The sequence below is a fragment of the Lepidochelys olivacea genome (genome assembly GCF_965140295.1).
Source record: "Lepidochelys olivacea isolate rLepOli2 genome assembly, chromosome: 21".
In the NCBI taxonomy this organism is placed as follows: Eukaryota; Metazoa; Chordata; order Testudines; family Cheloniidae; genus Lepidochelys; species Lepidochelys olivacea.
This window is the reverse complement of record NC_140431.1, coordinates 7,950,181-7,977,028: the sequence shown is the minus strand read 5'-3', so window position 1 is coordinate 7,977,028 and position 26,848 is coordinate 7,950,181. Positions and strand designations below refer to the sequence as shown.

The window sequence follows — 26,848 nt, the reverse complement described above, 5'->3', positions numbered from 1 at the left end:
ACCAACATAGGAAGGATTGGAACCCGCTTCACTGACCCCCCAGGCAAACAATCTTTTACGTACTTGAAAACTGTTATGTCCCCCCCTTAGTCTTCTCTTCTCCAGACTAAACAAACTGAATTTTTTCAATCTTCCCTCATAGGTTGTAGCTTATAGTAGCTTACAGTAGCTCCACCTAGGTTGTATTTCCCTAGTTTGTTTATGAGAAGGTCATGTGAGAGAGCGTCAGAAGCCTTACTAAGGTCAAGATAGACCACATCTGCCGCTTCCCCCCTATCCACAAGGCTGGTTACCCCGTCAAAGAAAGCTATCAGGTTAGTTTGACAGGATTTGTTCTTGATGGGAGGAGATCCTTTCTCACGCTGGTTTTTCATGAGAAAGGGACGCTGACCTGCATGAGGCATCTCACTCCAGAAGTGGGTTCATGGCGGAGTCTCCTAAGCGGCCATACACCCCTCCTGCCTGTCAGCCAGGCACCTGAGACCCAGAGGAGTGGGAACCAGGCCCCCACATGGTGTTGCAGATGGGGGCCCTAAGCGCAGCCCCTACCCTCTGTTATTAAAGAGCCTCCTTCCACTAAGATCCAGACAACAGCAGCGTTTTATTATCACCGTTTGAGACAATACCAGACATACTGGCTCTTGCAGGGTAAGGATGCGAGATTTGTTCTTCCGCGCTCGTTCTCCTGGCAGAAGGCACAGCTGTTTAACACCACGGGTAATTGCAGACACCAATCAGCGTAGATTTGAACCACAAGTATCGAAGCACAGGACAGAGCAGGGCAGGGGGACAACAGGCTGAACGGGCCCTACGCCAGCAGTCTGCGGCTGCCCTGACAACTTGAGCCGACGGGGGGGGGGGAATGCAGCTGGAGTGCTCAGCCAGCCCGTGGGCCCGATGAAGGGAGCAAGGTTAACCCCTGCAAAACCAGCCACTAAGCAGCACATGGGATGCTGGCTTGGCATCCAACTGGGAGAAACATGCCTATTTTGCAACGCACACCCTCTCCCCCAGGTTATAGCACCCATTGTAGGCTCTGGTCTGCAGTAGAATCTGATATTGCCCTGGTTAACCCTCTGCCAGAATAAACGGGGTACTCCCAGCTGCTGCACAAGGCTCAAAGGATCAGCACTGGCCGCACAGCTCCCCAGCAGTTGGAGCTGGGGGTGCGCTTCCCAGCGCCCGTAGACATACCCGCTTTGGCTCTCACTGAGCTCCACATTCCTGATGCTCGCGCCGTCAGGGGTGGTCCCAGCCACCCAGGCAAAGCCGAGGTGCCCTCACTAGGACCTCCGGGCCCACTGCACAGCCAGGGCCATTGGTTCCGCCAGCGCGACCCCTGCTGCTGCCGTGAGCCCTGTTGTGCTCTTCCCGCACGTCAGGGGCTTATGGCCCCTTTCTGCCAGCAAGGCCGGCATAAAGGTGCGGGGCACGAATGACTCAGGCACTGAGAATGTGTGTGTGGGGGGAATTAGCAGTCACAAGGAGAGGGCGGGGGTTGTACCTTTTCTATCTGCTTCTCCTGCAGACTCGTTACATGTCTCAGGGAGCTGTGGGGTACAGCAGTCCCTGGGCTGGTGGAAACACTGTGAGGAGACCAGAGTGCGTGGCCCCATGGATCTGAGGCAAAAGAAAAAGCTTGTGCAAAACCACACACCTAGGAAAGTATTTGGGGGGGTCCAGTGGAAGCTGACTGCACAGCACCCACACCCCAAACATACCATGTCCTGGGTAGTGTTAAAGGGAGATTCCAAGCCAGATTCGGGGATCTGGTTCTACTGAGCTAAGCAAACTCCAGTTCCCAACGTGCTCCCCAAATTCAGGGAAAGTTCATATCTAAACTTAGCAGCTTGGGGCCAGCTGTGCTTTATAGCAAGTTACATGCTGTCCTCACTGCCGGAGGAGTGTGCTGGATGGGGGAGTGGGAGGGAAGGGGTACGTGCAGCCTCGGCCACGTCTCCAGGACACCCAGCTGTGGGACAAGGCACCAGGTGAGCAGCCCTATTTGGGAAGAGAAGTTTATTTTGGGCACGCGGGACCATTCTTCATAGTCGGGATCTTCAACTCCTCCTCGGGATACTTAGGCAAACACAACGCTGAGTGGTGAGGGTGGAGAGGTCACTGCCAGCTGCTGTGACCTCTATGATTAAGGCCCCCCTTTTTCTCCCATGGGCCTAGCAGCAGACCCTTCTCCAGACCCTCTGACTGCAGACCTGTGCAGGCCACCTTGTGTAAGCCCTAAGTGTGCATTCAGAAATAAAGGGGGAGGGGTCTAGAGCCAGCCCCTCACAGTGTGGGGCAGAAGGGAGTTGTGGGGGTGAGAGGCACAGAGTCAGCCCCATCCCCACCTGAGACAGGATTGACTGAGCAGAATTCCCCATACCCTGTGGAGGATGTGACACCAAACAGCAGCACGGTTTGTTTCAGTAAAGCACATACCTGCCGGGTCACCCGGCCCAAGGAACACAGCTCCAATCTTAAGGCGATACTAATCTGCAAGGCAGTCCCGAAATCTTTAAGTCCAGCTGAGCTCATGGCCTTCCTGAATGTCTCACGTTCCAGTCTTGGAACCAAGTGTCTTGCCAGCAGCCAAGGCCTGTCGTCATTCCCCGGAATGGCACCATCAGCAAAATCAACCATGGGGCTAAATCCAGAGATGGGATAACTGTGCTCCAGGGGCTTCGTTTAATCTTTGGCTTCCCAGAAAGTCTTCTTTCCCCTTCCCCCTCTCCCTCCAGACTATCTGCCCCCTCCACTAGCCAGTGGCTGACTGAGGTCTGAGGTCATGGCAGCAGCTGACTCGTGCAGGAGAAAATAATGGGGAATCTTGTGGCCCTGAAGCAGCCTTGAGACGTCATTTTGGCATCTCCAGGGCTGTCACCACAGACTTTGCCTTGAAGTACTGTTTAAATCTTAGCCTTGCATACCTGTGAAGAGAGACAGAGACAGATCTTACACAAGAGAGTGGGAACATCTGACTGCCTCCACCCTGTCAGTGCTACGGGGACTTCCCCTCACTTCCTTTCAAGGGTGAAGCCCACGGCCTTGCTTACTCACGTCTGCTGCAATGAAGGAGAGGGGCGATTTAAGGTGTGGAATAATCTCCAAGGGGAAATGCTGGAATCCTGATTGCTTGAGCTGTTGGGTAAGGAGCTAGATGGGATTGGAGAGAGATGGTCTGCCTTCATTCTAGCAATTTCTGGTCCAAACTCTGCAGGAGATAACAGATCAAGGGGCAGCCCTGTCTTCCTGGGGCTCACTGCGTTCTCCTGTGCTTGCAGCAGAATGCTGATACACTGGGTGTCCGTAACACCGTGGCAATCTGGGGCTGGGCTACGTATCTGAAGAGCCTGCTGCAGCTCGGGCTAACAGAGGTGTGTCTTTTAGCCCAGGTTGGAGCGGCAATCCTGTTAGGATCCATGGGTCCCAGCGTCGATCCCTGCCGCGTTACACATCCCATCACACTGCACCTCCCCACGTGCTCTGTCTGGGTGCTGCAGTGACCCACGGATCCAACGAGGACCTCGGTGCCGATCACCGCAGCCAAAACAAGAGAGGAATTCATGCCAGCCTGGGTGCAGAAGTAGCGTGGCAGCCTGCTTGTGCCGTGGCAAAGGGGAAGCCCTACCCACCACCAGCCCTGCTGCAGGGACCTGCTCACCTGAAGAAGTTAAAGTCTATGGTGGAATATTTATCCTGGATCAGGGCCCAGCATGCCCAAAGGAAATGAGAGGCCTGCAACAGAGAGAAGAATCAGGAACCTGCCTAGAGCTTCCCATACCACTGCGGGACGATAAAGCCTTTCATGTCACCCGCTTCTCCCAGCACTCAGGGCCAGATCCTCAGCTGGTTTAAGTCAGCTCCACTGGCTTCAATGAATCTATGCTGATTTGCAGTCAGCTGGGGATCTGGCCCATGAGCTTTTTAATGCTAATGAACAGTCAGCTCCTGTCTTATTAACGATTATCTGTGTGACGTTTTTATGGAGCAGGATCCCGTTGTGCTAGGTGCTGTACAAACACAGAACAAAAGGGCTGTCCCTGCCCCAAAGATCTTACAGTCATAAGTAAGCGAAATATTATCCCCTTCCTTGCACGGGGTAGGGGGAAGGGAATGTTACCACCTGGTCCCTCCGAGTGGGACAGCATTGGGTTTGATCCATCCTTGGCTGGCAGCACCTGGGTCACAGCACCTCTAGGATGGTCCCCTACCCCTGCATGTTTGAAATAGCAAGAGCATGTTCCCTAACGTGTCCACTGACAATTCTTCTCTAAATGTTTCGGAGTTAAAATACAGGCAACTAGCTCCACAAGCCCTCGGCTTCCTTATCACGATGGATAGGTCTGAAGTTGTTTACTGCCTGGCTCTCAGCTAAGGTAAATTCCCCTCTAGCGGCTCGGTTCAAAGGTCGCTGTAGCAGCTCCAACAGGGTCATTGCTCTCTCTGGAGATTTTATGTAAGTAACCTTGGCAAAGTCAGATTTCCTTGTATTCCAGGGCTCAGCGGGCTCTGGCCCAGGTTCAGGCCAACAGGTCACTGCAGTCTTTGCTCACCTGTTGTTAGTACCCCACTGACCTACAGTCAAAGCGCATCACTCGTTATTTTGGCCTCCTGTCTCATGGAAGATGTGGCCACCTCTCTTCTCCAGCTTATGAGCAGGTGGCTACCAGTGCAAAAACTTCTTCCTTGAGCTCTCCCAGTCTTGCTGCCATAGAGGACAGAAACTCCGGTCCTCAGAAACTATAGGCCAGAACATTTCTCAGCTGGTGTAAGTCAGTGCAGCTCCATTGACGTCACCTGTTTGTACCAGCTGAGAATCTGGCTCTAAATTTCCAGGGCTCCTCCTGCCCCATGTGCACGGCTGACAGCCAGTTTTCTGGGATTCTTGCTGTCCGGCAGAGGATGCACAAGATAATGGCTAACAGGGCACCGCCGTCTGTCCATCAGCCTGGCAACCTGAGACCACCCAGTCAGATGTGTCTTTATGCTCACCGAGAAAGAGCTCAGAGCCAGATTTTCAAGTGGCTAACCCCAACGTGCAGGTCTCTCTCAAAAACCTGGCCGCTTATTTTGGTGTCTAAATGGGTTCGTAGCCCTTTGGGAAATCTCAAAGTGACACAGAGTCTTGGATCCCATGTAAGCTCTGCTACTTGTGGGATAGCTCCTCAAGCAGGGCAGGGGGAAGAGAGGAAGCCACCCACTGCCTGGCCTGATTTCCTCCACTGCCCCTCCTCAGTGGCAGGAGAAGAGCTGTAATTCAACCCAGAGCCTGATTGTGGCTTCTGGGGGGGCCTGCTCTTTCTCGCAACTCTGCAAACCATAAAGCAAGCCCACAGGCTAGGTTCATGGTCCAGTGTTGCCAACTCCTGTGGTTTTAACAGCACTTTTGTGATAGCTGGTGGGAAACCCCATCAAGAGACTGCATGGGAATGTCGGCTTTCACTTGAAAGAGAGAAAGGGGGTGTGTGTGTGTGTGTGGTTGCAGAGGAAAAACTCGAAAAGGTGACCTGCTTGTCAAAGCCATTCTCATGATTTCTGGAGTGCCTGAGGCCGGCGATGCTGTTAACCCCTGAACAACAGGTACCTACGAGTTGTAAATGTTACACAAGGTGGAAGGCAGTAGAGAACCACGATGGCTGGGGGGAAAAGCGATCAGGGAAGGGCCTCTGGCTGCTCCATCCAGTGCTCTCCCCCACTGAGCACTCTGCTCAAAGTCAGTGGTGGCATTAGGTCTGGATTCCTGAGGAATTAAGTGGCACTCAGAGCTCTTGGCCATCTGACTCCAAGAGAGGATCTGCCTTATTGTCGGAGGAACTTAATAACATGAAGGACTTCCAGCTAGGCAGGCAGACTCTGCTGATGTACATTGGACCAGGCCTCTAACAGCTCTGAACGTACCACTGCGCCTAGATCTTCAAATAAACAAACAAAAAAACAAAAACAAAAAAAACCAACACGTGCTCAACCTACTGAGCTCTTTAGCAAGATCTGATCCATCACATCTGTTCCCTCTCTGCTTCCACAGCAGTTCCCTTCCCTCCGCTGGAGAACTTTAATTCTAGGGTTTCTTGCATCTCCCTCTAAAGAATCTGGTGCTGGCCATGGAACCATAGAATCATAGACTATCAGGGTTGAAAGGGACCTCGGGAGGTCATCTAGTCCAACCCCCAACTAAATCATCCCAGCCAGGGCTTTGTCAAGCCTGACCTTAAAAACTTCTAAGGAAGGAGACTCCACCACCTCCCTAGGGAACCCATTCCAGTGCTTCACCACCCTCCTAGTGAAAAAGTTTTTCCTAATATCCAACCTAAACCTCCCCCACTGCAACTTGAGACCATTACTCCTCATTCAGTCATCTGCTACCACTGAGAACAGTCTAGATCCATCCTCTTTGGAACCCCCCTTCAGGTAGTTGAAAGCAGCTATCAAATCCCCCCTCATTCTTCTCTTCCGCAGACTAAACAATCCCAGTTCCCTCGGCCTCTCCTCATAAGTCATGTGCTCCAGCCCCTTAATCATTTTTGCTGCCCTCCACTGGACGCTTTCCAATTTTTCCACATCCTTCTTGTAGTTTGGGGCCCAAAACTGGACACAGTACTCCAGATGAGGCCTCACCAATGTCGAATAGAGGGGAACGATCATGTCCCTCGATCTGCTGGCAATGCCCCTACATATACATCCCAAAATGCCATTGGCCTTCTTGGCAACAAGAGCACACTGTTGACTCATATCCAGCTTCTCGTCCACTGTAACCCCTAGGTCCTTTTCTGCAGAACTGCTGCCGAGCTACTGCTCCTGGACCATTACTCTAGTCAGGTACGGCAATTCCTATGTTCCTTTCATGAACGGTGGAGCTCCAGGACCATGAGGACGGAGTTGGTTCACTCCTGGGCCTGGGGCTGCAGCGATGTTAAACGCAGAGCGGACACACAGGCACAGTGAAGAATTTCAGTGTCTTTGAGCCACCGGACCAGATCCTATTTCCTCTCCCTGTCCACTCCCGTAACTGAATCCCAGAGTGCATTTCAGGGCAGATTAACTCTCCCACCCAAGAGCCCTGGGTCTTGCCTGTCAGAGAAGAACATGCTCCAGTGGATGGTAAATATACCTCTTCTATTCCCCAACAATCAATTCTCCCGTGGGTTCAGTATATTCAGAACCCCCGCCCCAGCGCACATCACTTGGTCAGCCCTGCCTCCTCCCACCGCCCCGCCGGGCGCCCACTCACTAAAGCAAACTGGTTCGCTTGCACGTAGAGGGTCTCCAGCTCCTGGTCAGAGATGACTCCCCCTCCGCTTCCCTGGTTCTCCCGGCTCAGTTGCTTGTAGGCTTGCAGGTAATGTCTCAGCCACTGCAGCTGGGTGTCTCTGCTGGGATATAGGCTGTAATCCACCTCGTTCACGCCTGCAAACAGAAGCTAGCAATTAGGAGGACTGGAGGCGGACAAGGAGAACAAGGCAGCTCCTCTAGGGCAAAGTGCTGATGAAGATGGGCTCTCCCAGGCCATGAACCACAGCCCATTGAAGTCAGTGGGAATCTTTCAACTGCTGTTGGACCAGCCCCTGGGAGAAAAACACTATGCAAGTCCAGGGCCATTCTAGTGGAAGACAAGGTATTTCCCCAGAGCTAGGGATGGGGTGCAAGTACACTGATCCTATCTACTTGTTACAAGATCCTGTTAGCAAGTGGGTCCTATCCATCCCTCTCTGGCGCTGGGATTTTGGCCCTGAAGTTACAATCTAAATGTAATTTCCCTCTCCAGGGCACATGAGCTGATTCCTAATCTTCCCTGCGCTCCATGTGAATTTTACTCCTAGAAGTTCTTCAGAGGCTTTAAAATAATTTGGGATGATCTCTGAGAAAGGCCACTGAATTAGGAAACAACAGGGAGCCACGATACATACCAAGCCCCCCTTCCCCCTAGATCTAGTCCGGCCCATGAGCACCTTGTCATGCATGAGCCTGGATTTGATCTCTTTTACTGTTTGCTCTCAGCAGTGGCGCACAGAAGGGGACTTAAAAATTTCAGTGTGGGTTTGTGCTTCAGGCTGCAATAATCCTGCCTAAGTCTTCAAGGTAAAAATTACTGGTACATCTACAACCCCTTTTGTCTTCCAAGTGCAAGGAGTAACTTCCTGTAGACTCTTCTGGAGAGGAACGTGGCAGCTATTCATTCAACCACGTGCAGCAACGCTGCTCAGAAGTTTAGGGCTGGGAGAGAAGCCAACAGAGACCACATTGGGAAATCGGGTAGGCAGAACAGAATGACCCAGGCACTCTGATGTTATTGCCATGGCAACTTTAATGCCCACAAGTGGCCAGGATCTCAGTTTTAGGTCTCATTTGAAAGGTGCTGGCAACTCCACCAGCACAATCCCCCCGAACGTGGCTCTTGACTCAGTAGTCACTTGAAGGGAGAAGGACCAAATACTGAATCACCCACAACACTTCCTCCAAATCCTCTTAGAGGTTTCCACGCCCAGTGCTGACCTGGTCCAACCCTACTTAGCTTGTGAGAGCTGAAGGCTACACAGTACAAGCTGAAATGGCTATCGACATACATAAATATTACCTGCACTTGGGGCTACACATGGGGAGAGGAAGGAATGTTTCCTACAGTTACTTACATTAATGAAATATCCTCATCAGTTACCCTGTAAGTAAACATGGCCAAAGGGAAACATTCCACCAAACTGAGGGGCCCAGCTTTCAGGCTAGGGAAAGAAGGGGGCAGGGGAGCTTGACTCACCTGCAAATTCATTAAAGTGGTTCCCAATGTCGAAAGCCTGGTAATTGTAACCAGCGTATTCGTAGTCTATGAACCGCACGTGCCCTGTGGAAGGCAAAACGGGGAGCGGTTAGAGTAGACGCCTCTGGTTCTTCAAGCATCCTTGTACCCCTTGGAAGCCACCATCAGGGGAAGGGACACGTGTGCAAAGCTCGTGTGCACTGGACAGGAATGGAACAAACCTTCGGTCTCGTTGTAGATGATGTTTTTGCACAGCAGGTCATTATGGCACAGCACAATGGGAGAGCCCAGCTGGGAGAGAGATTCCTTCAGCCAGGCAACCTCTTGCTCCAGCACCTCCAGACTGGGCACTTCCTGACGGAACCTAGGGGAGAAAAGGATGTGAGGTCATGTCCATGCACAGTAAGTTTCTTTTCAAATGTGGGTTATTTTTTTAAATAATGCAAAGCTCAGTAACATTCAATAACTGGAGAGAGAGAGCGAGCGCGCGCGGGCAGATCTCCTAGGGCAGCACAGTCTTGGAGAATCACATCGCATGGGTACTTGGTCCAGCAAAAACCTCTTTGTTCACTGGAAGATCAATGGGGACTAAACACCAGGCTGGGAGCCATGCACTTTCAAGTTCTGATACTCAGCAGCGGTGAATGGCTTGACAGTCCTGGAGATTGGGATCCTCTACTTAGCCTCAGAGCAGGGACAAATCAAGCAGCAGAAGCTTCCCCATGTTATCCTATCAACGTGCCTCCATGGTGATGTGGATGTACTCTCTCTAGGCGGAAAAAGGATAATTCTATCTCCGTGCCCCGCTGACTCTTTAGCCTCTAGGTGGAGTTTGCTAACAAGTGAGCTCAATTGCACTGGTGGTTTTGGTGATGTAAAACCCTGTCCCACAGGGAACTAGACCAAGACTCAAACCCGTCTCACATATAGGGCACAAACCAGCAACAATCAGATCAGTCAAATCAGGAGCAGAAGACTCTCATAGCAATTTGCCTTCAAAGGGTCCATGTGGATCAAAATGATGGTTCAGTTCCCTGAGCTCCCAGGCCCAGAGCCACAAGGACAACGGGATTTTTCAAGACCCCACAGTGACACATGTTGTATTAATAACCTCAAGCAACCCGGTGATACCAAAAAAATGAACTAGTTAATAATTAAATCTAACTGGCCATTTAATGCACTCTGTGTGCCACCTAGTTCATTCACCTTCACTGTTTATGGGTACTGATGGCGTCCAAGTAGGTGGATCCTGACGCAGGTTGAGACTTCCTCTAGATCCACCCACCTGGAATGGATTAAATCTCCCTTGAGGCCTTGTCTGCACTGGACATTAGATGGACTGGTTTTAAACGTGCATTGTCTGGATCACCGAAAAACAGCGTTAGGCCTATGATGGTTTTAAAGCCAGTGTACTGGAGCTACAAGGGCCCCTGGTTTAACCCCTATTTACCCTGAACTAGGTGTAAAATCAGCCCACATAATTGGGATCAATGCCCAGTGTAAGTGGGGCTCAGGTCCCAGTTTAATCCCAGCTGGGGTGATTTTCCTGGGAGTTATTACTGCTAGTAACAGAGGAATCCTAGTCATGGCCCAGGACCCCACTGTGCTAGGCGCAGTACAGACACAGAACAACAAGACAGTCCCTGCCCCAGAGAGCTTACAATCGAAGTTGTCTCCACTTTGATCGCTCCAAAGTCTTTGTCTGTGACACAGCGAAGGTCTCTCCAAGGCAACTCAGAGCAAAGGCTGGGCAGTGTAATCCGAGAGTTAAGTGTTGAGAGAGATCTCCCATTTCAACCAGGTTCATTCTCCCGTGCGGTCTCATCTATACTGGGAAGTCTGCTTGTCGGTGGGCCCAGATACAAAAATTGGCCAATCTTGTAGAGTAGACAGACCATAGCTATATTTAGACCATGTTTCCCTGTTGCGTTATGGAAGGGCCCACCTTGGTTTGCTCCTTAACATGACAAATTTCAAACCTTGCTGTAATTGTGTCAGCTGCTCCGCTGACAAACGCCACCCCACGTTACGTCTAGAGCTCTGCCACACTCAGCAGTTCAGTTCTGATGTTCACCTTTCTTTCCTTGCATTTTTAGCTCACGTGTTTTGCCTTCCCTGCAGTTTGGGGATTCAAACAAGCCCCCAAACGCAACCAAAGCCCTCAAAATTGTGTCTTGTTTCAGGTCAGAGTCTCAGAGTTACATGGTTTCAACCCAAAACTTGGCCTGGTTTTGCCCAATCCCTGGACTGGCCTGACTCCCCGGAGCTAAGCTGAATGTTTTACTGACCTCTCTGAATCTTTGGACAAACCTGTTGTGAATTTTAGGTTTGTGACAAACCCCAGCAAGGGCTTTGCCTGTTGCCTGGTTTTTTCACTCTGGTTTTGCCCAGTTCCAGTTAAGTTCAGTGTGGAGGGCTTTAACCTAGCTTCACCGGGGGAAGGAGACCAAAGCCCTGAGGTAAGTGGGGAAGTGGGATACTGGGAGGAAGCACGAGCAGGAGAGCGCAAGAGGGGATGGCTCCTGCCTCATACTGAGAAAGCAGGACAAACAGCAAGTTATCTCAAGTGCCTATACACAAGTGCAAGAAGCCTGGGAAACAAGCAGGGAGAACTGGAAGTCCTGGCACAGTCAAGGAATTATGACGTGATTGGAATAACACAGACTTGGTGGGATAACTCACGTGACTGGAGCACTGTCATGGATGGATATAAACTGTTCAGGAAGGACAGGTAGGGCAGAAAAGGTGGAGGAGTTGCATGGTATGTAAGGGAGCAGTATGACTGCTCAGAGCTCTGGTATGAAACTGCAGAAAAACCCGAGAGTCTCTGGATTAAGTTTAGAAGTGTGAGCAACAAGGGTGATGTCGTGGTGGGAGTCTGCTATAGACCACCGGACCAGAGGGATGAGGAGTACGAGGCTTTCTTCCGGCAACTCACGGAAGTTACTAGATCGCAGGCCCTGGTTCTCATAGGAGACTTCAATCACCCTGATATCTGCTGGGAGAGCAATACAGCGGTGCACAGACAATCCAGGAAGTTTTTGGGAAGTGTAGGGGACAATTTCCTGGTGCAAGTGCTGGAGGAACCAACTGGGGCAGAGCTCTTCTTGACCTGCTGCTCACAAACCGGGAAGAATTAGTAGGGCAAGCAAAAGTGGATGGGAACCTGGGAGGCAGTGACCATGAGATGGTCGAGTTCAGGATCCTGACACAGGGAAGAAAGGAGAGCAGCAGAATATGGACCCAGGACTTCAGAAAAGCAGACTTTGACAACCTCAGGGAACTGATGGGCAGGATCCCCTGGGAGAATAACATGACGGGGAAAGGAGTCCAGGAGAGCTGGCTTTATTTTAAAGAATCCTTATTGAGGTTACAGGGACAAACCATCCCGATGTGTAGAAAGAATAGTAAATATGGGAGGCAACCAGCTTGGCTTAACAGTGAAATCCTTGCTGATCTTAAACACAAAAAAAAAGCTTACAAGAAGTGGAAGATTGGACAAATGACCAGAGAGGAGTATAAAAATATTGCTCGGGCATGCAGGAGTGAAATCAGGAAGGCCAAATCACACTTGGAGTTGCAGGTAGCAAGAAATATTAAGAGTAACAAGAAGGGTTTCTCCAGGTATGTTAGCAACAAGAAGAAAGTCAAGGAAAGTGTGGGCCCTTTACTGAATGAGGGAGGCAACCTAGTGACAGAGGATGTGGAAAAAGCTAATGTACTCAATGCTTTTTTTGCCTGTCTTCACGAACAAGGTCAGCTCCCAGACTACTGCACTGGGCAGCACAGCATGGGGAGGAGACCACCAACCCTCTGTGGAGAAAGAAGTGGTTCAGAACGATTTAGAAAAGCTGGACGAGCACAAGTCCATGGGGCCGGATGTGTTGCATCCAAGAGTGCTAAAGGAGTTGGCGGCTGTGATTGCAGAGCCATTGGCCATTATCTTTGAAAATTCATGGCGATCGGGGGAGGTCCCGGACAACTGAAAAAAAGCTAAGGTCGTGCCCATCTTTAAAAAAGGGAAGGAGGAGGATCCAGGGAACTACAGGCCAGTCAGCCTCACCTCAGTCCCTGGAAAAATCATGGAGCAGGTCCTCAAGGAATCAATTCTGAAGCACTTAGAGGAGAGGAAAGTGATCAGGACCAGTCAGCATGGATTCACCAAGGGCAAGTCATGCCTGACTAATCTAATAGCCTTCTATGAGGAGATAACTGGCTCTGTGGATGAGGGGAAAGGAGTGGATGTGTTATTCCTTGACTTTAGCAAAGCTTTTGATACAGTCTCCCACAGTATTCTTGCCAGCAAGTTAATGAAGTATGGGCTGGATGAATGCACTATAAGGTGGATAGAAAGCTGGCTAAATTGTCGGGCTCAACGGGTAGTGATCAATGGCTCCATGTCTAGTTGGCAGCCGGTATCAGGTGGAGTGCCCCAAGGGTCGGTCCTCGGGCTGGTTTTGTTCAATATCTTCATTAATGATCTGGAGGGTGGCATGGATTGCACCCTCAGCAAGTTTGCAGATGACACTAAACTGGGAGGAGAGGTAGATACGCTGGAGGGTAGGGATAGGATACAGAGGGACCTAGACAAATTGGAGGATTGGGCCAAAAGAAATCTGATGAGGTTCAGCAAGGACAAGTGCAGAGTCCTGCACTTAGGACGGAACAATCCCATTCACCGCTACAGACTAGGGACCAAGTGGCTAAGCAGCAGTTCTGCAGAAAAGGACCTGGGGTGACAGTGGACAAGAAGCTGGATATGAGTCAACAGTGTGCCCCTGTTGCCAAGAAGGCCAATGGCATTTTGGGATGTATAAGTAGGGGCATTGCCAGCAGATCGAGGGACGTGATCATTCCCCTCTATTCGACATTGGTGAGGCCTCATCTGGAGTACTGTGTCCAGTTTTGGGCCCCACGCTACAAGAAGGATGTGGAAAAATTGGAAGGCGTCCAGCGGAGGGCAACAAAAATGATTAGGGGACTGGAGCACATGACTTACGAGGAGAGGCTGAGGGAACTGCGATTATTTAGTCTGCAGAAGAGAAGAGTAAGGGGGGGATTTGATAGCTGCTTTCAACTACCTGAAGGGGGGTTCCAAAGAGGATGGAGCTTGGCTGTTCTCAGTGGGAGCAGATGACAAAACAAGGAGTAATGGTCTCAAGTTGCAGTGGGGGAGGTTTAGGTTGGATATTAGGAAAAACTTTTTCACTAGGAGGGTGGTGAAACACTGGAATGTGTTACCTGGGTGGGGGGTGGAATCTCCCTCCTTTGAGGTTTTTAAGGTCAGGCTTGACAAAGCCCTGGCTGGGATGATTTAGTTGGGGATTGGTCCTGCTTTGAGCAGGGGTTGGACTAGATGACCTCCTGAGGTCCCTTCCAACCCTGATAGTCTATGATTCTATGTCACTTACCCTTCCCACAACTGCCTGGCTGCATTGCCTGAACCCATACGCAGGACTAGAGATGAGCCCAGTGCAGCTGGCTAGAACTGCGTGGATACAGGATGCCCTTAGCAGGAGTCTTGTTGCTGGGTTCTCTCTCTCTCTTTACCTGGGGTTGGATGCCTTGGTGATGAGATCAGTTTTCATGATGGTGAGGTACTTGTGTATCTTGTGCCACAGGCTGGGTTTGGGGAGGCTCCCGTTGGCGTGAATTGCGTGCATTTTGGCCATTTCCCAGGCTATCAACCTATAACAAATCACACGGGCAGCGATAATAGGTGGCTACACTTCGAGATTCTGTCAATGGGAAATGCTCAGCACCTTCTGTCAGCCACAGCCCAGGGCCATCAAGTTGGGCACCCACAAAACCAGCGCCTACTGTTAAAAATTCAGACTGAAAGTGTCTAAATTCTCTCTCCATTTTAGTGGCGTGACTTCCAAAAGCTTCAAGGTACCATCTCAAAAATCTCCAAACTCACTGGGCCAAATTCTCTGCTGGTATAAGTCTCTGGAGAAATGCCAATTTCAGCATTGCCAACCTCAATGATTCAAAAATCATGGGATATTTTTAAAATATCATCTTGTGATTTTCAAGCCAAATTTTTGTTGTTGTTGTTCCTGTGATTTGCTCTCTGGTTTCTGAGCCCTCAGGTTGCAATTGCATCATGTTTTCAAGTTCTTCACAACAACCCTGAGGGTTACAAGTTACTTCTTTTTAAATGAAAGCTGAGATTCTGATGTGATCACTTGATTCCAGCAGCTGGGGCTTCAATCAGTACACCCCAAATTACGAGATTTGTCAGAAAACCAGGAGAGTTGGCAATACTGCTGGCATTTACACGCGCAGGGAATCTGGTCGCCGACTGCAGTTACCAGAGAATGCTGCTGTCCTGGTTCTATCTAGGCAAATGGTATGGGAGACTTCGGGGGAACAGCCTCTGTGGGGCTTGCAATGGCTGTGCGCACTACACATCTGCCGGACGAAAGGCCAGTCTGCAAGAGAAAGGCAACACCCACCCCCCTGCCAGCAGCTGCCTCTGGTTGCTGGGAGAAAGGATGCCCTATGCTGCCTCCCACCCAAGTTCCTGCTAGCAGCCCAATACGGGGCATTGCAGAGGTGTCAGGAACCTATTCCCTGATCTGGCTTGGCTTCTCCCAAACGTCACTCCCTGCATGCAGCACCCTAAGACCGATAGCAGAATCAGGCCCATAGCAATCCACCCACGTGCCTTTCCCCTCCCAAGGCAGGACCACGGAGGAAGGAAACGTGGCACAAACCACACACACACACACTCACCTGAAGATTTGTGGCTGCCGCACATGCTCAGGTTCCAGAGCCATCCCCTGCATGAACTCGTAACACAAGCCGTTTTGGAAGGTGCAGTAGAGGTTGGGGGCGCAGCCGTGGGCTCGCAGCACCTGGAAATTCTTCAGCTCATTTTCCCTGTCCACAAAGAGCTCCGTCTTCCGGCCGTAGACCCGCACCAGGACCGCGTCCGCCATCCCCTCGTCCATGTAGCAGGCCATGAGCTTGTTGGTGATGCCATCGGTGAAGAGCTGGCGAGGGAGGGACAGAGGGAGAGGGTTAGGGCATGGTGTGGGGAAAAGCAGCGAGGCCGTAGGGGCCATTAACAAGTGTGTGCGCAGGGGAATGCCCTGTGGGAAGGGGGAAAAGAGACACTAATGTAGAATCCGAACAGCCCCGAGTGTAAAAGCCAAAGGTTGGCACAGGAGTCTGTCCATGGTACTTATCTGGCTGCCACAACCATTACATGTGAGTGGCTCACACTCCAATGGATTTGACCTAGGCAGGCAGTGTGGTCTAGTGGACAGAGCACTCCACCTGCCTTCAAGTCCCAGCTCAATGCCCAGCCTGCTTGGGCCAGGAACTGCCCAGTTCTCCCATCTGTGAAAGGGGATAATGAAACCGATCTCCATGGGAAAGTGCTCCGAGATCTGATGAAATGCACTATATAAAAGCTAGGCATTGCTATCACCATCCTCACAGCACCCCGGCGAGGCGGGGCTATTATTTCCATTGTACAGATGGGCAACTGAGGCCCAGAGAGCTAAGGGACTTGCCCAAGGTCGCACAGGGGTCTGTGGTGAAGCAGGGAATTGAGTCCCAGGCAACCACCCTTTCTCTCTCTGCCACTGTCGCCAGTCAAAATGCCGACTAGGGAACAGCACAGACACTTGGAACGGAGTCCTAGCCAGGTCACCAGCCTTTGGCTCAGGATGGAGGTTGTGACTCAGGGCACATGGGCTGAGGCTGTTAAATGCGCAGCGTGGCGCAATATTATTTGAACAGTGTCCGAGTTGCACTAGGCACTTTACAAGGACAGATTGCAAGATACCGGGTCTGATTCTCCCCCGCCTTGCAACTTGGCTCATTGCTGGAGCCGTTCTGTTTTGTGCCCTCTGGGTGCTGCTTGTGAATGAATGTGTGCACCTGTGCACGGTCCCTGCCAAAAGAGGCTGCAGTAAGATGTGGGGGCAACAGAGAACAGGAAAGGGACAAGGTGAGGAAAGAAGGGGTCTCAGCAGCACCACCGCACGGAACCGCATGGTTTAATTAAGAGCTTGGTTATGATCAGCGGGCACTCTCTCTGGAGACCTTTCTTGTCGGTTCGCCTCAGGAGACGCACCAGTCACAAGACAACGTACGTTTGGGAGGTCTCGACAGCATCCCAAACATGGGCCTGTCTTGCACTCCTCATACGGCCCAGGCTTATAAGTGGAGCTTGGAGATTTAGTAGCAAAGCATGACACTGGGTTAAGTTACAAACCTGACACTCGATCCCAGTTCAATGGGGGCGCTCAGCAGGGTTTCGAACCGGGGTGGGGTGGGGGAGGGGGCTGTGATAAGTTCTCAGCTAGCTGGAGGCGCTGATGAAGGCACCAGGCACAGCTGGGTGGTTTGGGCTGTTTTCCGGCTGGCGACTCAAGAGAGCTAAAAGAACCGTTCCACCTTGAGGTGTTGAGGGCCGCGGCTCAGGCCTCTGTAGGTTCTGAGCTGCCCCGCGGGCAGAATCCCTGAACTGGCACAGAGCCTCAGGCACAAAACACAGCGAGGAGCAAATGAAACAAACCAACCAACCGCAGGGATCATTGACAGCACTTTGATCATTGACAGCGGGGATGTCTCTGCTGGGGATGCCTCTGTCACTAATCTGATGGCTCCTCACAGATGGAAAGAGGGTTTTGTTCGGGCTTCTCCTTAACTTGGCTGGATGCCCGGATACACGGAGTCTTCTCCCCTTCCCCCGTCCTCTCCAACTCAATGACCCTTCTTCCTGCAGATCTCTCCCTCTATGCTCCTGTCTATGCTCTCTCTTGGGAAGCAGAGGAAACGCACAGAGGTGTGGATTGATGGGGAAGGGAGGCCATTCCAGATGGTCTGGGGACGGCAAGAAATATTGGCCTGATTCCCCTCTCACTCACACTGGAGTAAATGAGGAGTAACTCCACGGAAGTCAAAGGAGCCAACGAGATGGGGGCGAAGCGGAACCCTTAGCCCCGGGTTAAGTTGAGATTAATGCTGTTTCCAAGGGCCACTTTTCTCTTCGATTTTTTAAAAGTTGGGGGAATCTGATGCTTGTGGAAAGAAGCGAGGGGCTGCTAGCTCCGGCTGCAAGCCAGTGCTGAGCAAGGCGCCCCCGCAAAGGCAATCCTTGCCACCCACCGAGCCATCCTGCTGTGGGAAATGCAGGCTTGGATCCTTGGGCCTTTCAGAAGGCAGATCTGGTGCTGCCCAGGAGTGCAATGGGACGGGCAGAGTCAGTCTGGGTGCTGATGAGACAGTGGCACTGAGGGTGCAATCCGATGGGGCTTGTTTTGCCGGGGCGGGCAGTGCCCAGCATTATGGCCTGATGCACAGGGGAGGGATGCCATGCCCAAAGCAGGCATTGCTCAGGCTACCCGCTGTTGCAGAACCGGCAGCACCAAGGGCACAGCCTGGTGCCGTACCGCCCAAGCTGATGCTACCTTTGTCCAGCACTGCCCGGGACATGATCTGGAGCTTTAGTAGCTTCGCTGTAGGTGACAATATGCTTTTCCCCTATAAGTAAAAAGAAAACTGATTTGAGCTTCACAGGCCAGAGAGAAGTAAATACCATAAGACTCATATTTCCTTAAAGTCTTCGCCCTCAGCCTCTCCCTGTCCTCCTCCTTTCAGATCCAATGGGCCAAATCCTCAGCTGGTACAAACCGGCATAGTTCCATTGATATCACTGGAACTATCCAGATTTATACCAGCTAAGGGTGGGACCCACTGAAACTAGCCCCCTGCACATGGAATAGAATAGCCCCAGGTTACGTGAGGGCGAGAACAGGAATTTCCTGTGGACAGGTCCCACTCCCCCAGCAGTTCTAGCTCAGCAGCCCCTTCCTCTTCGGCAAACTGAACTCTGCCTCAGTTCTTCTCCATTTTCGGATCTGAAGTCCATTCAGATCTTTCCTGTGGGTGTGAATTGGACTGTTGGTATTGATCCTGCTGGCATTCCATGACGTTCATTTCAGCACTGCTGACGACCTGCGTACCCAGCATCTCACAGCTCCTCCAGCTTCCAGGAACAAGGACAGCTGCTCAGGAGACCACCTGAGACGTTCCCGGAAGTGTCAACTGCAGAGTGAATGTGACACACACATCCCTGCCTATTCAGACATTCTCACAGCCATTCTTCACCCCAAAGTGCTCCCGTGCATCTCCTGTCTCTTTCATTGGATGGTAACTCCATGAGTATTTAAGCAGGGGCCTTTCTGTGTTGCCAACACAGCCTTAAAGATACTGGAATGCAGAGCATAGATCTCCAACCTGCTGCAGTCCAGACAGGGCTTCAGCGCTGAATGTATTGTGCTGGCTCTCCTTATCACATCTAAGGTGAGAGAGAAGCAGGCACCCCTCTGATAGTATGCGATCAAGCTTGCTTACAATGCCCTGAAGCTCTCCAGCATAGAATCATAGGAGTGGAAGGGACCTCGAGAGGTCATCTAGTCCATGCACTATAAGGTGGGTAGAAAGCTGGCTAAATTGTCGGGCTCAACGGGTAGTGATCAATGGCTCCATGTCTAGTTGGCAGCCGGTATCAAGTGGAGTGCCCCAAGGGTCGGTCCTGGGGCCGGTTTTATTCAATATCTTCATAAATGATCTGGAGGATGGTGTGGATTGCACTCTCAGCAAATTTGCGGATGATACTAAACTGGGAGGAGTGGTAGATACGCTGGAGGGGAGGGATAGGATACAGAAGGACCTAGACCAATTGGAAGATTGGGCCAAAAGGAATCTGATGAGGTTCAATAAGGATAAGTGCAGGGTCCTGCACTTAGGACGGAAGAACCCAATGCACAGCTACAGACTAGGGACCGAATGGCTAGGCAGCAGTTCTGCGGAAAAGGACCTAGGGGTGACAGTGGACGAGAAGCTGGATATGAGTCAGCAGTGTGCCCTTGTTGCCAAGAAGGCCAATGGCATTTTGGGATGTATAAGTAGGGGCATAGCGAGCAGATCGAGGGACGTGATCGTTCCCCTCTATTCGACATTGGTGAGGCCTCATCTGGAGTACTGTGTCCAGTTTTGGGCCCCACACTTCAAGAAGGATGTGGATAAATTGGAGAGAGTCCAGCGAAGGGCAACAAAAATGATTAGGGGACTGGAACACATGACTTATGAGGAGAGGCTGAGGGAGCTGGGATTGTTTAGCCTGCAGAAGAGAAGAATGAGGGGGGATTTGATAGCTGCTTTCAACTACCTGAAAGGGGGTTCCAAAGAGGATGGCTCTAGACTGTTCTCAATGGTAGCAGATGACAGAACGAGGAGTAATGGTCTCAAGTTGCAGTGGGGGAGGTTTAGATTGGATATTAGGAAAAACTTTTTCACTAAGAGGGTGGTGAAACACTGGAATGTGTTACCTAGGGAGGTGGTAGAATCTCCTTCCTTAGAGGTTTTTAAGGTCAGGCTTGACAAAGCCCTGGCTGGGATGATTTAACTGGGAATTGGTCCTGCTTCGAGCAGGGGGTTGGACTAGATGACCTTCAGGGGTCCCTTCCAACCCTGATAGTCTATGACTCTATGATTCTATGATTCCAGTCCCCTGCAGGGAGATGCTTTCTGCTTAGTGGCAGAACTAGGGGATGCACTGGTGGTGGGGCCAGATCCTTGGAGACCACTGCAGTTGGGCGTAACCGAGTGCAAGCTGTAGGCTCCTTTTACTTGCACTGGGGGGCTGGACAATCTTCAGCTGGCCCCAGAATTGTGTGTGGGCATGGGGGGGGGCGGGGGGGCGTACAGCCACCTTTACCCAGCTTTCCTGGGTCCTACACCGAGCAGACCTTGGCCACTCTAAAGACTTAGCCTTTAACATCTGCAGTGGTGCACAGTACCTAAGAGGCTGGCTCGGACACCATGGAGCTAGGCAGGGTAAATCAGCGTCACCCCATCATGGTGCTGATATGTACCAGCTAAGGATCTGCTCCAATTCTCTCTTTAATAAAAAAAATGGTCTTTTTGAAAAAATTTTTTTAAAAAGAAAGTCTCTCTCCCCATGTTAAAAAAAAAACAAACAAATATAAAGTAACATCAGCTGGGGCTACGATTTAAGGCTTCCCCTTAGGCTTACACAAGTAAGATCTGCTGTTCAACACAACATCAACGCATGGATACAAGACGGCTGACAAGAGTCTTATTACGAACGCTTTGTATTATAGGTAGCAGTTAGAGGGCTCAGCTGAGACTGGGGCTAAAGGGGCTATACAAACACATGACAGACAGCCCCTGCCCTGAAGAGATCACAGCCTTAACTCAAGAGTCTCCTGTCTATTAGCAGCTGCCCTGGCACAGATATTTTGACACAGCTTCTTGTATTTAAATGACTCTGGGCTACTAATATATTACTAAGGATGCTCCAGGCACACTGGAAATAAGCGCACGGGCTTGTCTGAGTGCTAGATTACATCGATACTGTACTAGTACTGTGCCCTTGCTGCCCAGCTACAGAACATTTTCATGCAGGGATCTCAAAGCACTTTACAAATACTGATGAGCTAAGCTAGGCAATGTGTCATTACCATCCCTATAAAAACAACAAGGAGTCTGGTGGCACCTTAAAGACAGGCAGATTTATTTGGCCATAAGCTTTTGCGGGTAAAAACCCCACTTCTTCAGGTGCCTATTACCATCCCTATTTTACAGATGGGGAAACCGAGGCATAGAGCAGCAAAGCCAGTTAGTGGCACAACCAGGAACAGATTCTTGGAGTCCCAGTGCCTGGTCTCTGGCTCTAAGGATTCGATGCCTCTGCCTGGGGAGAACCAGGGTTCATGGATCACAGAATCACAGGACTGGAAGGGCCCTCGAGAGGTCATCTAGCCCAGCCCCCTGCACCCACAGCAGGCCCAGGTATTCTCCAGACCACTGCTTCTCCAGCTGTCTGAGGTGGGGGGCTGGCAATGTTCTTCCCACTGTGCGGGCAGACCGGCAGCCGATGGCCCGCGGACCACCACTTGGAGGAGCGCGCTGGCCTCCAGCGTCCCTGGCAGGTGCCCCTCTAACCTGCTCTTAAAAATCTCCAACGTGCAACAGGCATTTCAGAGTTCTGCAGGGAATATGAATCCGCCCAGTCACTCCTCAGCTCTTCGCGGCCACCCTAGCGCCCCTGGGACCGCCCGGGGGGGGGAACGGGGGGGGCTGCGAAAAGGTGCCCGGCAACATCCCCCGGCGAGGGAGGAAAGACCCGGAGCAGGTCACTGGGCGCAAACCTCGCCCCTTCCAGGGGCTTGTCTAGCTCCAGAGCCCAGGCGAACTTGCACCGCCCCCGGGGTGCTGCGGGAGGCGGCTGCCCAGACCAGATCTCGCCCCAGCAAGCGGTTTCCCTTCCGCCTGCCTGGGCGAGAGCCATGGAAACCGGGCTGGCCGGGGGCGGCGGCGGGGGGCAGCCGGTCCAGCCCGGCCCCTCGCAGCCCCCGGGAGGGGACGGGACGCTCGCCCCGTACCTTGGTTTTCACGCGCTCCGGCGCCCACTGCGGTCTCAGCTCGCGGATCAGCCGCAGCGCGCCGGGCCGGACGTTGTCCTCGTCCACCGCGATGCCCAGGCAGCGCACGGCCGGCTGGCCCCGGCGGCCGGGCAGCCCGGCGGCGGCGGCGGCGGCGGCCGAGAGCTTCTCCTCCATGGCCCACGTGCAGCGCGGGCAGACCCGCGGCCTCTGCCGGGCCGGAGCGGCAGGCGGGGAGCGGGCACCGGCGACTCCACCCCCGCTAGCCGCGGAGCGCTGGGGCAGCGGCCCATGGGCAGGGGCTGGAGAGGGGCTGGGCGGGGAGGAGCCGCCGCCGCCGCCGCCGGGAACCCATGAGTCAGCCCCGCCGCCGCCGCCCCTCCGTGCCCAGCCCGGCGCTCGGGCCGGCCACCATTGTGATGTCACCGGGGTCCCCCGGCGCCGCCATCCCGCCCCGGGGCGGGCCCCCCTGCGCGGCTCGGCCGGGACGAGCCGCCGGGGAGCCGCTCCGCCCGCGTCCCGCCGGCCCTACGCACTGCGGAGGGGCCGCTCCGCTCCGGGCAGGTGCGCCGGGCCGGGCGCAGGCGGAGCCTGGCAGGGGGAGCCCCGCTGGTGCCGCAGGCCGTGGGCAGGACTGTGGGGGCGGCCCAGAGGGGTCTGGGCTCAGGGGCGCAGCCCCTCGCAGGTATTTCGGCATCGCCCAGGGGCTTGTTGTTCAGTGGGCGGGAGCCCTGGGCCTGTCACCGCACAACCCTGCGGCCCCTCCAGGCTTACTCTGGGCCCTGCCCCCTGGGGAAGGCTCCCTGGCCCAGTGAGGGCCAGTCTTAGGAACAGGAACTTTTAGGACAGTTGAAGATTCAAGGCAGGGAAGGTGGCATCTCACTGCTATTTAGGGCAGGGCGACCAGAGAGCAAGTATGAAAACTCAGGGGGTAGGGGGAACAGGTGCCTATATAAGCAAAAGCCCTGAATATCTGGACTGTCCCTGTAAAATGGGGACATCTGGTCACCCTAATTTAGGAATTCGTCTCCTTTGCCGCTGCTCTCTGCTGCCTGTTGGCGTGGTCCGGATTGGCCTGATTATCCAAGGAAAGTATGGACATGGGGTAAGAGAGCCCTCTCCAAAGCACTCAGACAACAGTTAGAGCCGGCTAAATGGGACAGGTTTCAGAGTAACAGCCGGGTTAGTCTGTATTCGCAAAAAGAAAAGGAGTACTTGTGTCACCTTAGAGACTAACCAATTTATTTGAGCATAAGCTTTCCTGAGCTACAGCTCACTTCATCAGATGCATACTTACGACGCATACTTAGTATGCATCCGATGAAGTGAGCTGTAGCTCACAAAAGCTCATGCTCAGATAAATTGGTTAGTCTCTAAGGTGCCACAAGTCCTCCTTTTCTTTTTGCTAAATGGGACACAGTTCGTCAGGAAAGTCACTTTACCCTCAGGAAGCTGAGTCCCCCTCCGCCAGCCTATAAATAGAAGGGGAGCTGTCACTTTAATAGGACGGTCATAATTGCTCCTGCCATTGTGCTAGGCTGAGTGTGGCCTAATTGCCTTGTCCAGTGCAATCAGAAGTGTGAATGCTCATCAGTTGCCAGTCCCCAGGGGCTCCCGGCCAGTGCTCTCTGCCTGTTGCAGAGTGGTCGCCAGGAAGTGGGCCTGTCAATTACTGAGGCCTAAGGCTCTGAGGGGGCTGTTTCGTTACCACAGGACGGTTCAGAAGGACTTTGTTGAAATGGGAAGGCTGTTTTAGGAGACACCTTTGAATCTACTGACCTATATCCCCTTTAAGTAATGTTAATAGATTACAGCTGCAAGCTATAGCCAGAAACAGCCATGGGGCATAGGTATGAAGCTTCTTAGCTGAGGCTGAAATATACCAGTGAAGGATGGAGAAGCAGATCAGCCATTTATTGAATATACTGGGCCTGCTTCTCCACTCTCCAACCCAGGAGTAACTCTCCCAAAGTCCTCCCCTGCCATGACCCTTGGGGACTGGGGGAACAGAAATGGGGTAGGGCTGGCCAAACTGGGGGGGAGCTAGATGCTGTCCAGCACCTCTGTGCCTCCCAAATGATGTAAAGAAGTGAGAATGTGGCCCAGGAGCTGGCCTGTGGTCTGCCCGTTAAAAACACCACCCCACCCTTTCCTAGCAGGGTTCTGCAGCCTGTCCAGGACACACTCCAGCCCTAGGATCTGGCTTTATTAAGAGGTTGCCATAAGCACAACGCACACCTAACACAGGAGCCCACCAGCATGGGGAAACGGAGCAGGAGGTACCCCTGTACCATGCAGGTACCTATCCTTTGGGGGATGCAAGCTTTTCCACACAAATCTACTGAGCTGTAAAACACATCTGCCGCTGGTTCCCTGTGCACTCAGGAGTTAAGCTGGCCCCTAGCACCACCCCCTTTTGCTCCTCAGGGGTTACCTGATCCCACTCCCTACCCTCCCTTACTGCTGCACAGAGGCTGCTATTTAATGAAAGCCGCCCTGTGAACTGAATGGCAAGAAGTGTCATTAAACTAGAGAAGCGTTTTTCCCTTGGATTTAGCTGGAGCCTGAAAGTTGGAGATCGCAGTCGGAGAACTATCTTATGACTATCTTATGACACATGACTTATGAGGAGAGGCTGAGGGAACTGGGATTGTTTAGTCTGCAGAAGAGAAGAATGAGGGGGGATTTGATAGCTGCTTTCAAGTACCTGAGAGGTGGTTCCAGAGAGGATGGTTCTAGACTATTCTCAGTGGTAGAAGATGACAGGACAAGGAGTAATGGTCTCAAGTTGCAGTGGGGGAGGTTTAGGTTGGATATTAGGAAAACCTTTTTCACTAGGAGGGTGGTGAAACACTGGAATGTGTTACCTACTGGGGTGGTGGAATCTCCCTCCTTTGAGGTTTTTAAGGTCAGGCTTGACAAAGCCCTGGCTGGGTTGATTTAATTGGGGATTGGTCCTGCTTTGAGCAGGGGGTTGGACTAGATGACCTCCTGAGGTCCCTTCCAACCCTGATATTCTATGATTCTATGAACTATCCCACGTCCCAACTGTGTACCCAGGCAATGCCGATAGTTCAGTGAGCAGCTGATGAGGGGGACACAGTGCACAGACTAGGATTAGGAGCTTCCAGTAGATGTTTGTGCTTGTCACTCAGCGCGGGTGCGTCTTGGCTCTGCTCCAAGCTCAGACTTCTCTCCCACAACACACAAATGTTGCTCTGTAGTCGTCCGTATGGTTGAGTGGAGGGAGATATTAAAAGGACACCTTCCCTTTGTCTCCCCTCGGGAGACTGAAGTGAGGCCTCGTTGGACATGCACCATAGAGACATTCCCCCCCCGAAAGTTAGTGTTAAAACCCAAACAGACATGTCCAGAGGATACAACCAGGGCTCCTAAAAAGACCTAAAGCACCTCGCTGTAAGCAACTGGTAGGTAAAGGCTGTTACCTGTGGTTATTTTTTAGGAAAATGTGTTGCCCTTTTAGACACCGCACAACTGCCTGCAAAGCTCTTTACAAACATTCTACAGCCCTCCTACAAGCATTGGCTCCTGAAAAGCAAAGCCAGGTATTTTAGTCCAGCCTTTCACACCTACTATCTATGTTCTTCATCACCAGAGTATTCAAGTGTCTCGCATGAATTTACCTCTCTGGGGCACGGAAGCAGCATCCTCTTTTAACAAATGGAGAATTGAGGCACAGATCAGTTTGCAGAATTTCACCTCCCGCATAGACGTCGTGGTGTCGTTATTTGTATGGCCGTACCATGTAGAAGCCCAAGTCGTGGACCAGGCCCCTATTGCACTCGGCGCCGTACAAACACAGAAACAAAGAGACAGATTGCCTCAGAGCGTTTACGATCGAAGTAGTGACTAACCTTTCGTACCTACCTGGGTATTGCTAACTCTATAGCTGTGAATGAAAGCATGCTGCTTTGCGACAAAAACGAACACTAACAAGCTGACAAAAGCATGTACGGCTAAACGTCTTGACCCAATTATTTAAACGGACACTGTCTGTAAACATAACAGCAATCTGAAACGGGAGAAAACAGGCAGCATTAATTTAAGATTTTAACATTGGGCAATCACTAGTTTTGTTTATATTCATACATGCACACACGCTTACGTAGCAGTCGTCGTCTTTGTCCTCGCTCCGGACTGAACCTGGGACCTCCCGGGTTAACACAGTGGCCTCCAGAGAGCTACAGGCATAGGCCGGGCTCAGCTCCCTGGGAAGAGCCAGACCTTCAAACCTACAGAGGGTATTGTTTAACACTGTCCCCCTGTCCATGCTATGAAAGGGAGGTAAGTAGGGGCCTCTTTGGAGTGCTCCAGGGTCAAGCTGGGAGGAAGCACAGATGTACTCTATGCTGCTGCCCCCACACAGATGGCTTGGGCTTTGGGGGAGTCTAGAACCCCTTCTCCAGTGCTGGAGGTAATGTGGAGAAGGAGGGGAGCAGTACAGGGAAGGGGAACGTCAGAGCTTACTTCCGCTGCTGAGCACAGCAGTCGTGGGGAGGAATTGTGACCCCCCGCCACACACACAGACTATGCTGCTACCTCCCCCACACTCTCTCCTCATATTGCTCCCCACTCTCCTGTCTCCCCATCTTCTGACCCCCCCGACTACCACACATCCCCCCCACTGCTCCAACTCCTCACTCTGACT

General features: G+C 52.1%; 1 protein-coding gene across 1 annotated transcript; it reads right to left on the bottom strand.

Annotated features, from left to right (window-relative positions):
* Positions 1-584: 584 nt before the first annotated feature.
* On the bottom strand, positions 585-22,702 carry ETNK2 (ethanolamine kinase 2). The gene is made up of 8 exons (XM_084611469.1): positions 22,180-22,702; positions 15,488-15,747; positions 14,300-14,437; positions 8,971-9,113; positions 8,750-8,833; positions 7,229-7,404; positions 3,662-3,735; positions 585-2,927 (listed from the first exon to the last, which is right to left on the bottom strand). The coding sequence occupies exons 1-8, from the start codon at positions 22,354-22,356 to the stop codon at positions 2,855-2,857; spliced, it is 1,125 nt and encodes a 374-aa protein (XP_084467595.1). The 5' UTR covers positions 22,357-22,702; the 3' UTR covers positions 585-2,854.
* Between the last annotated feature and the right edge of the window lie 4,146 nt (positions 22,703-26,848).

Bases quoted from the DNA above. Each gene is read 5' to 3' on its own strand.
- ETNK2 (XM_084611469.1), bottom strand. From the start codon at position 22,356: ATGGAGGAGAAGCTCTCGGCCGCCGCCGCCGCCGCCGCCGGGCTGCCC. The intron at 8,834-8,970 runs GTTTGTTCCATT...TGCCTTCCACAG, and splicing joins CATCTACAACGAGACCGAAG to GGCACGTGCGGTTCATAGAC. The intron at 3,736-7,228 runs GTGAGTGGGCGC...TCTCTGTTGCAG, and splicing joins AAGCGAACCAGTTTGCTTTA to GCCTCTCATTTCCTTTGGGC.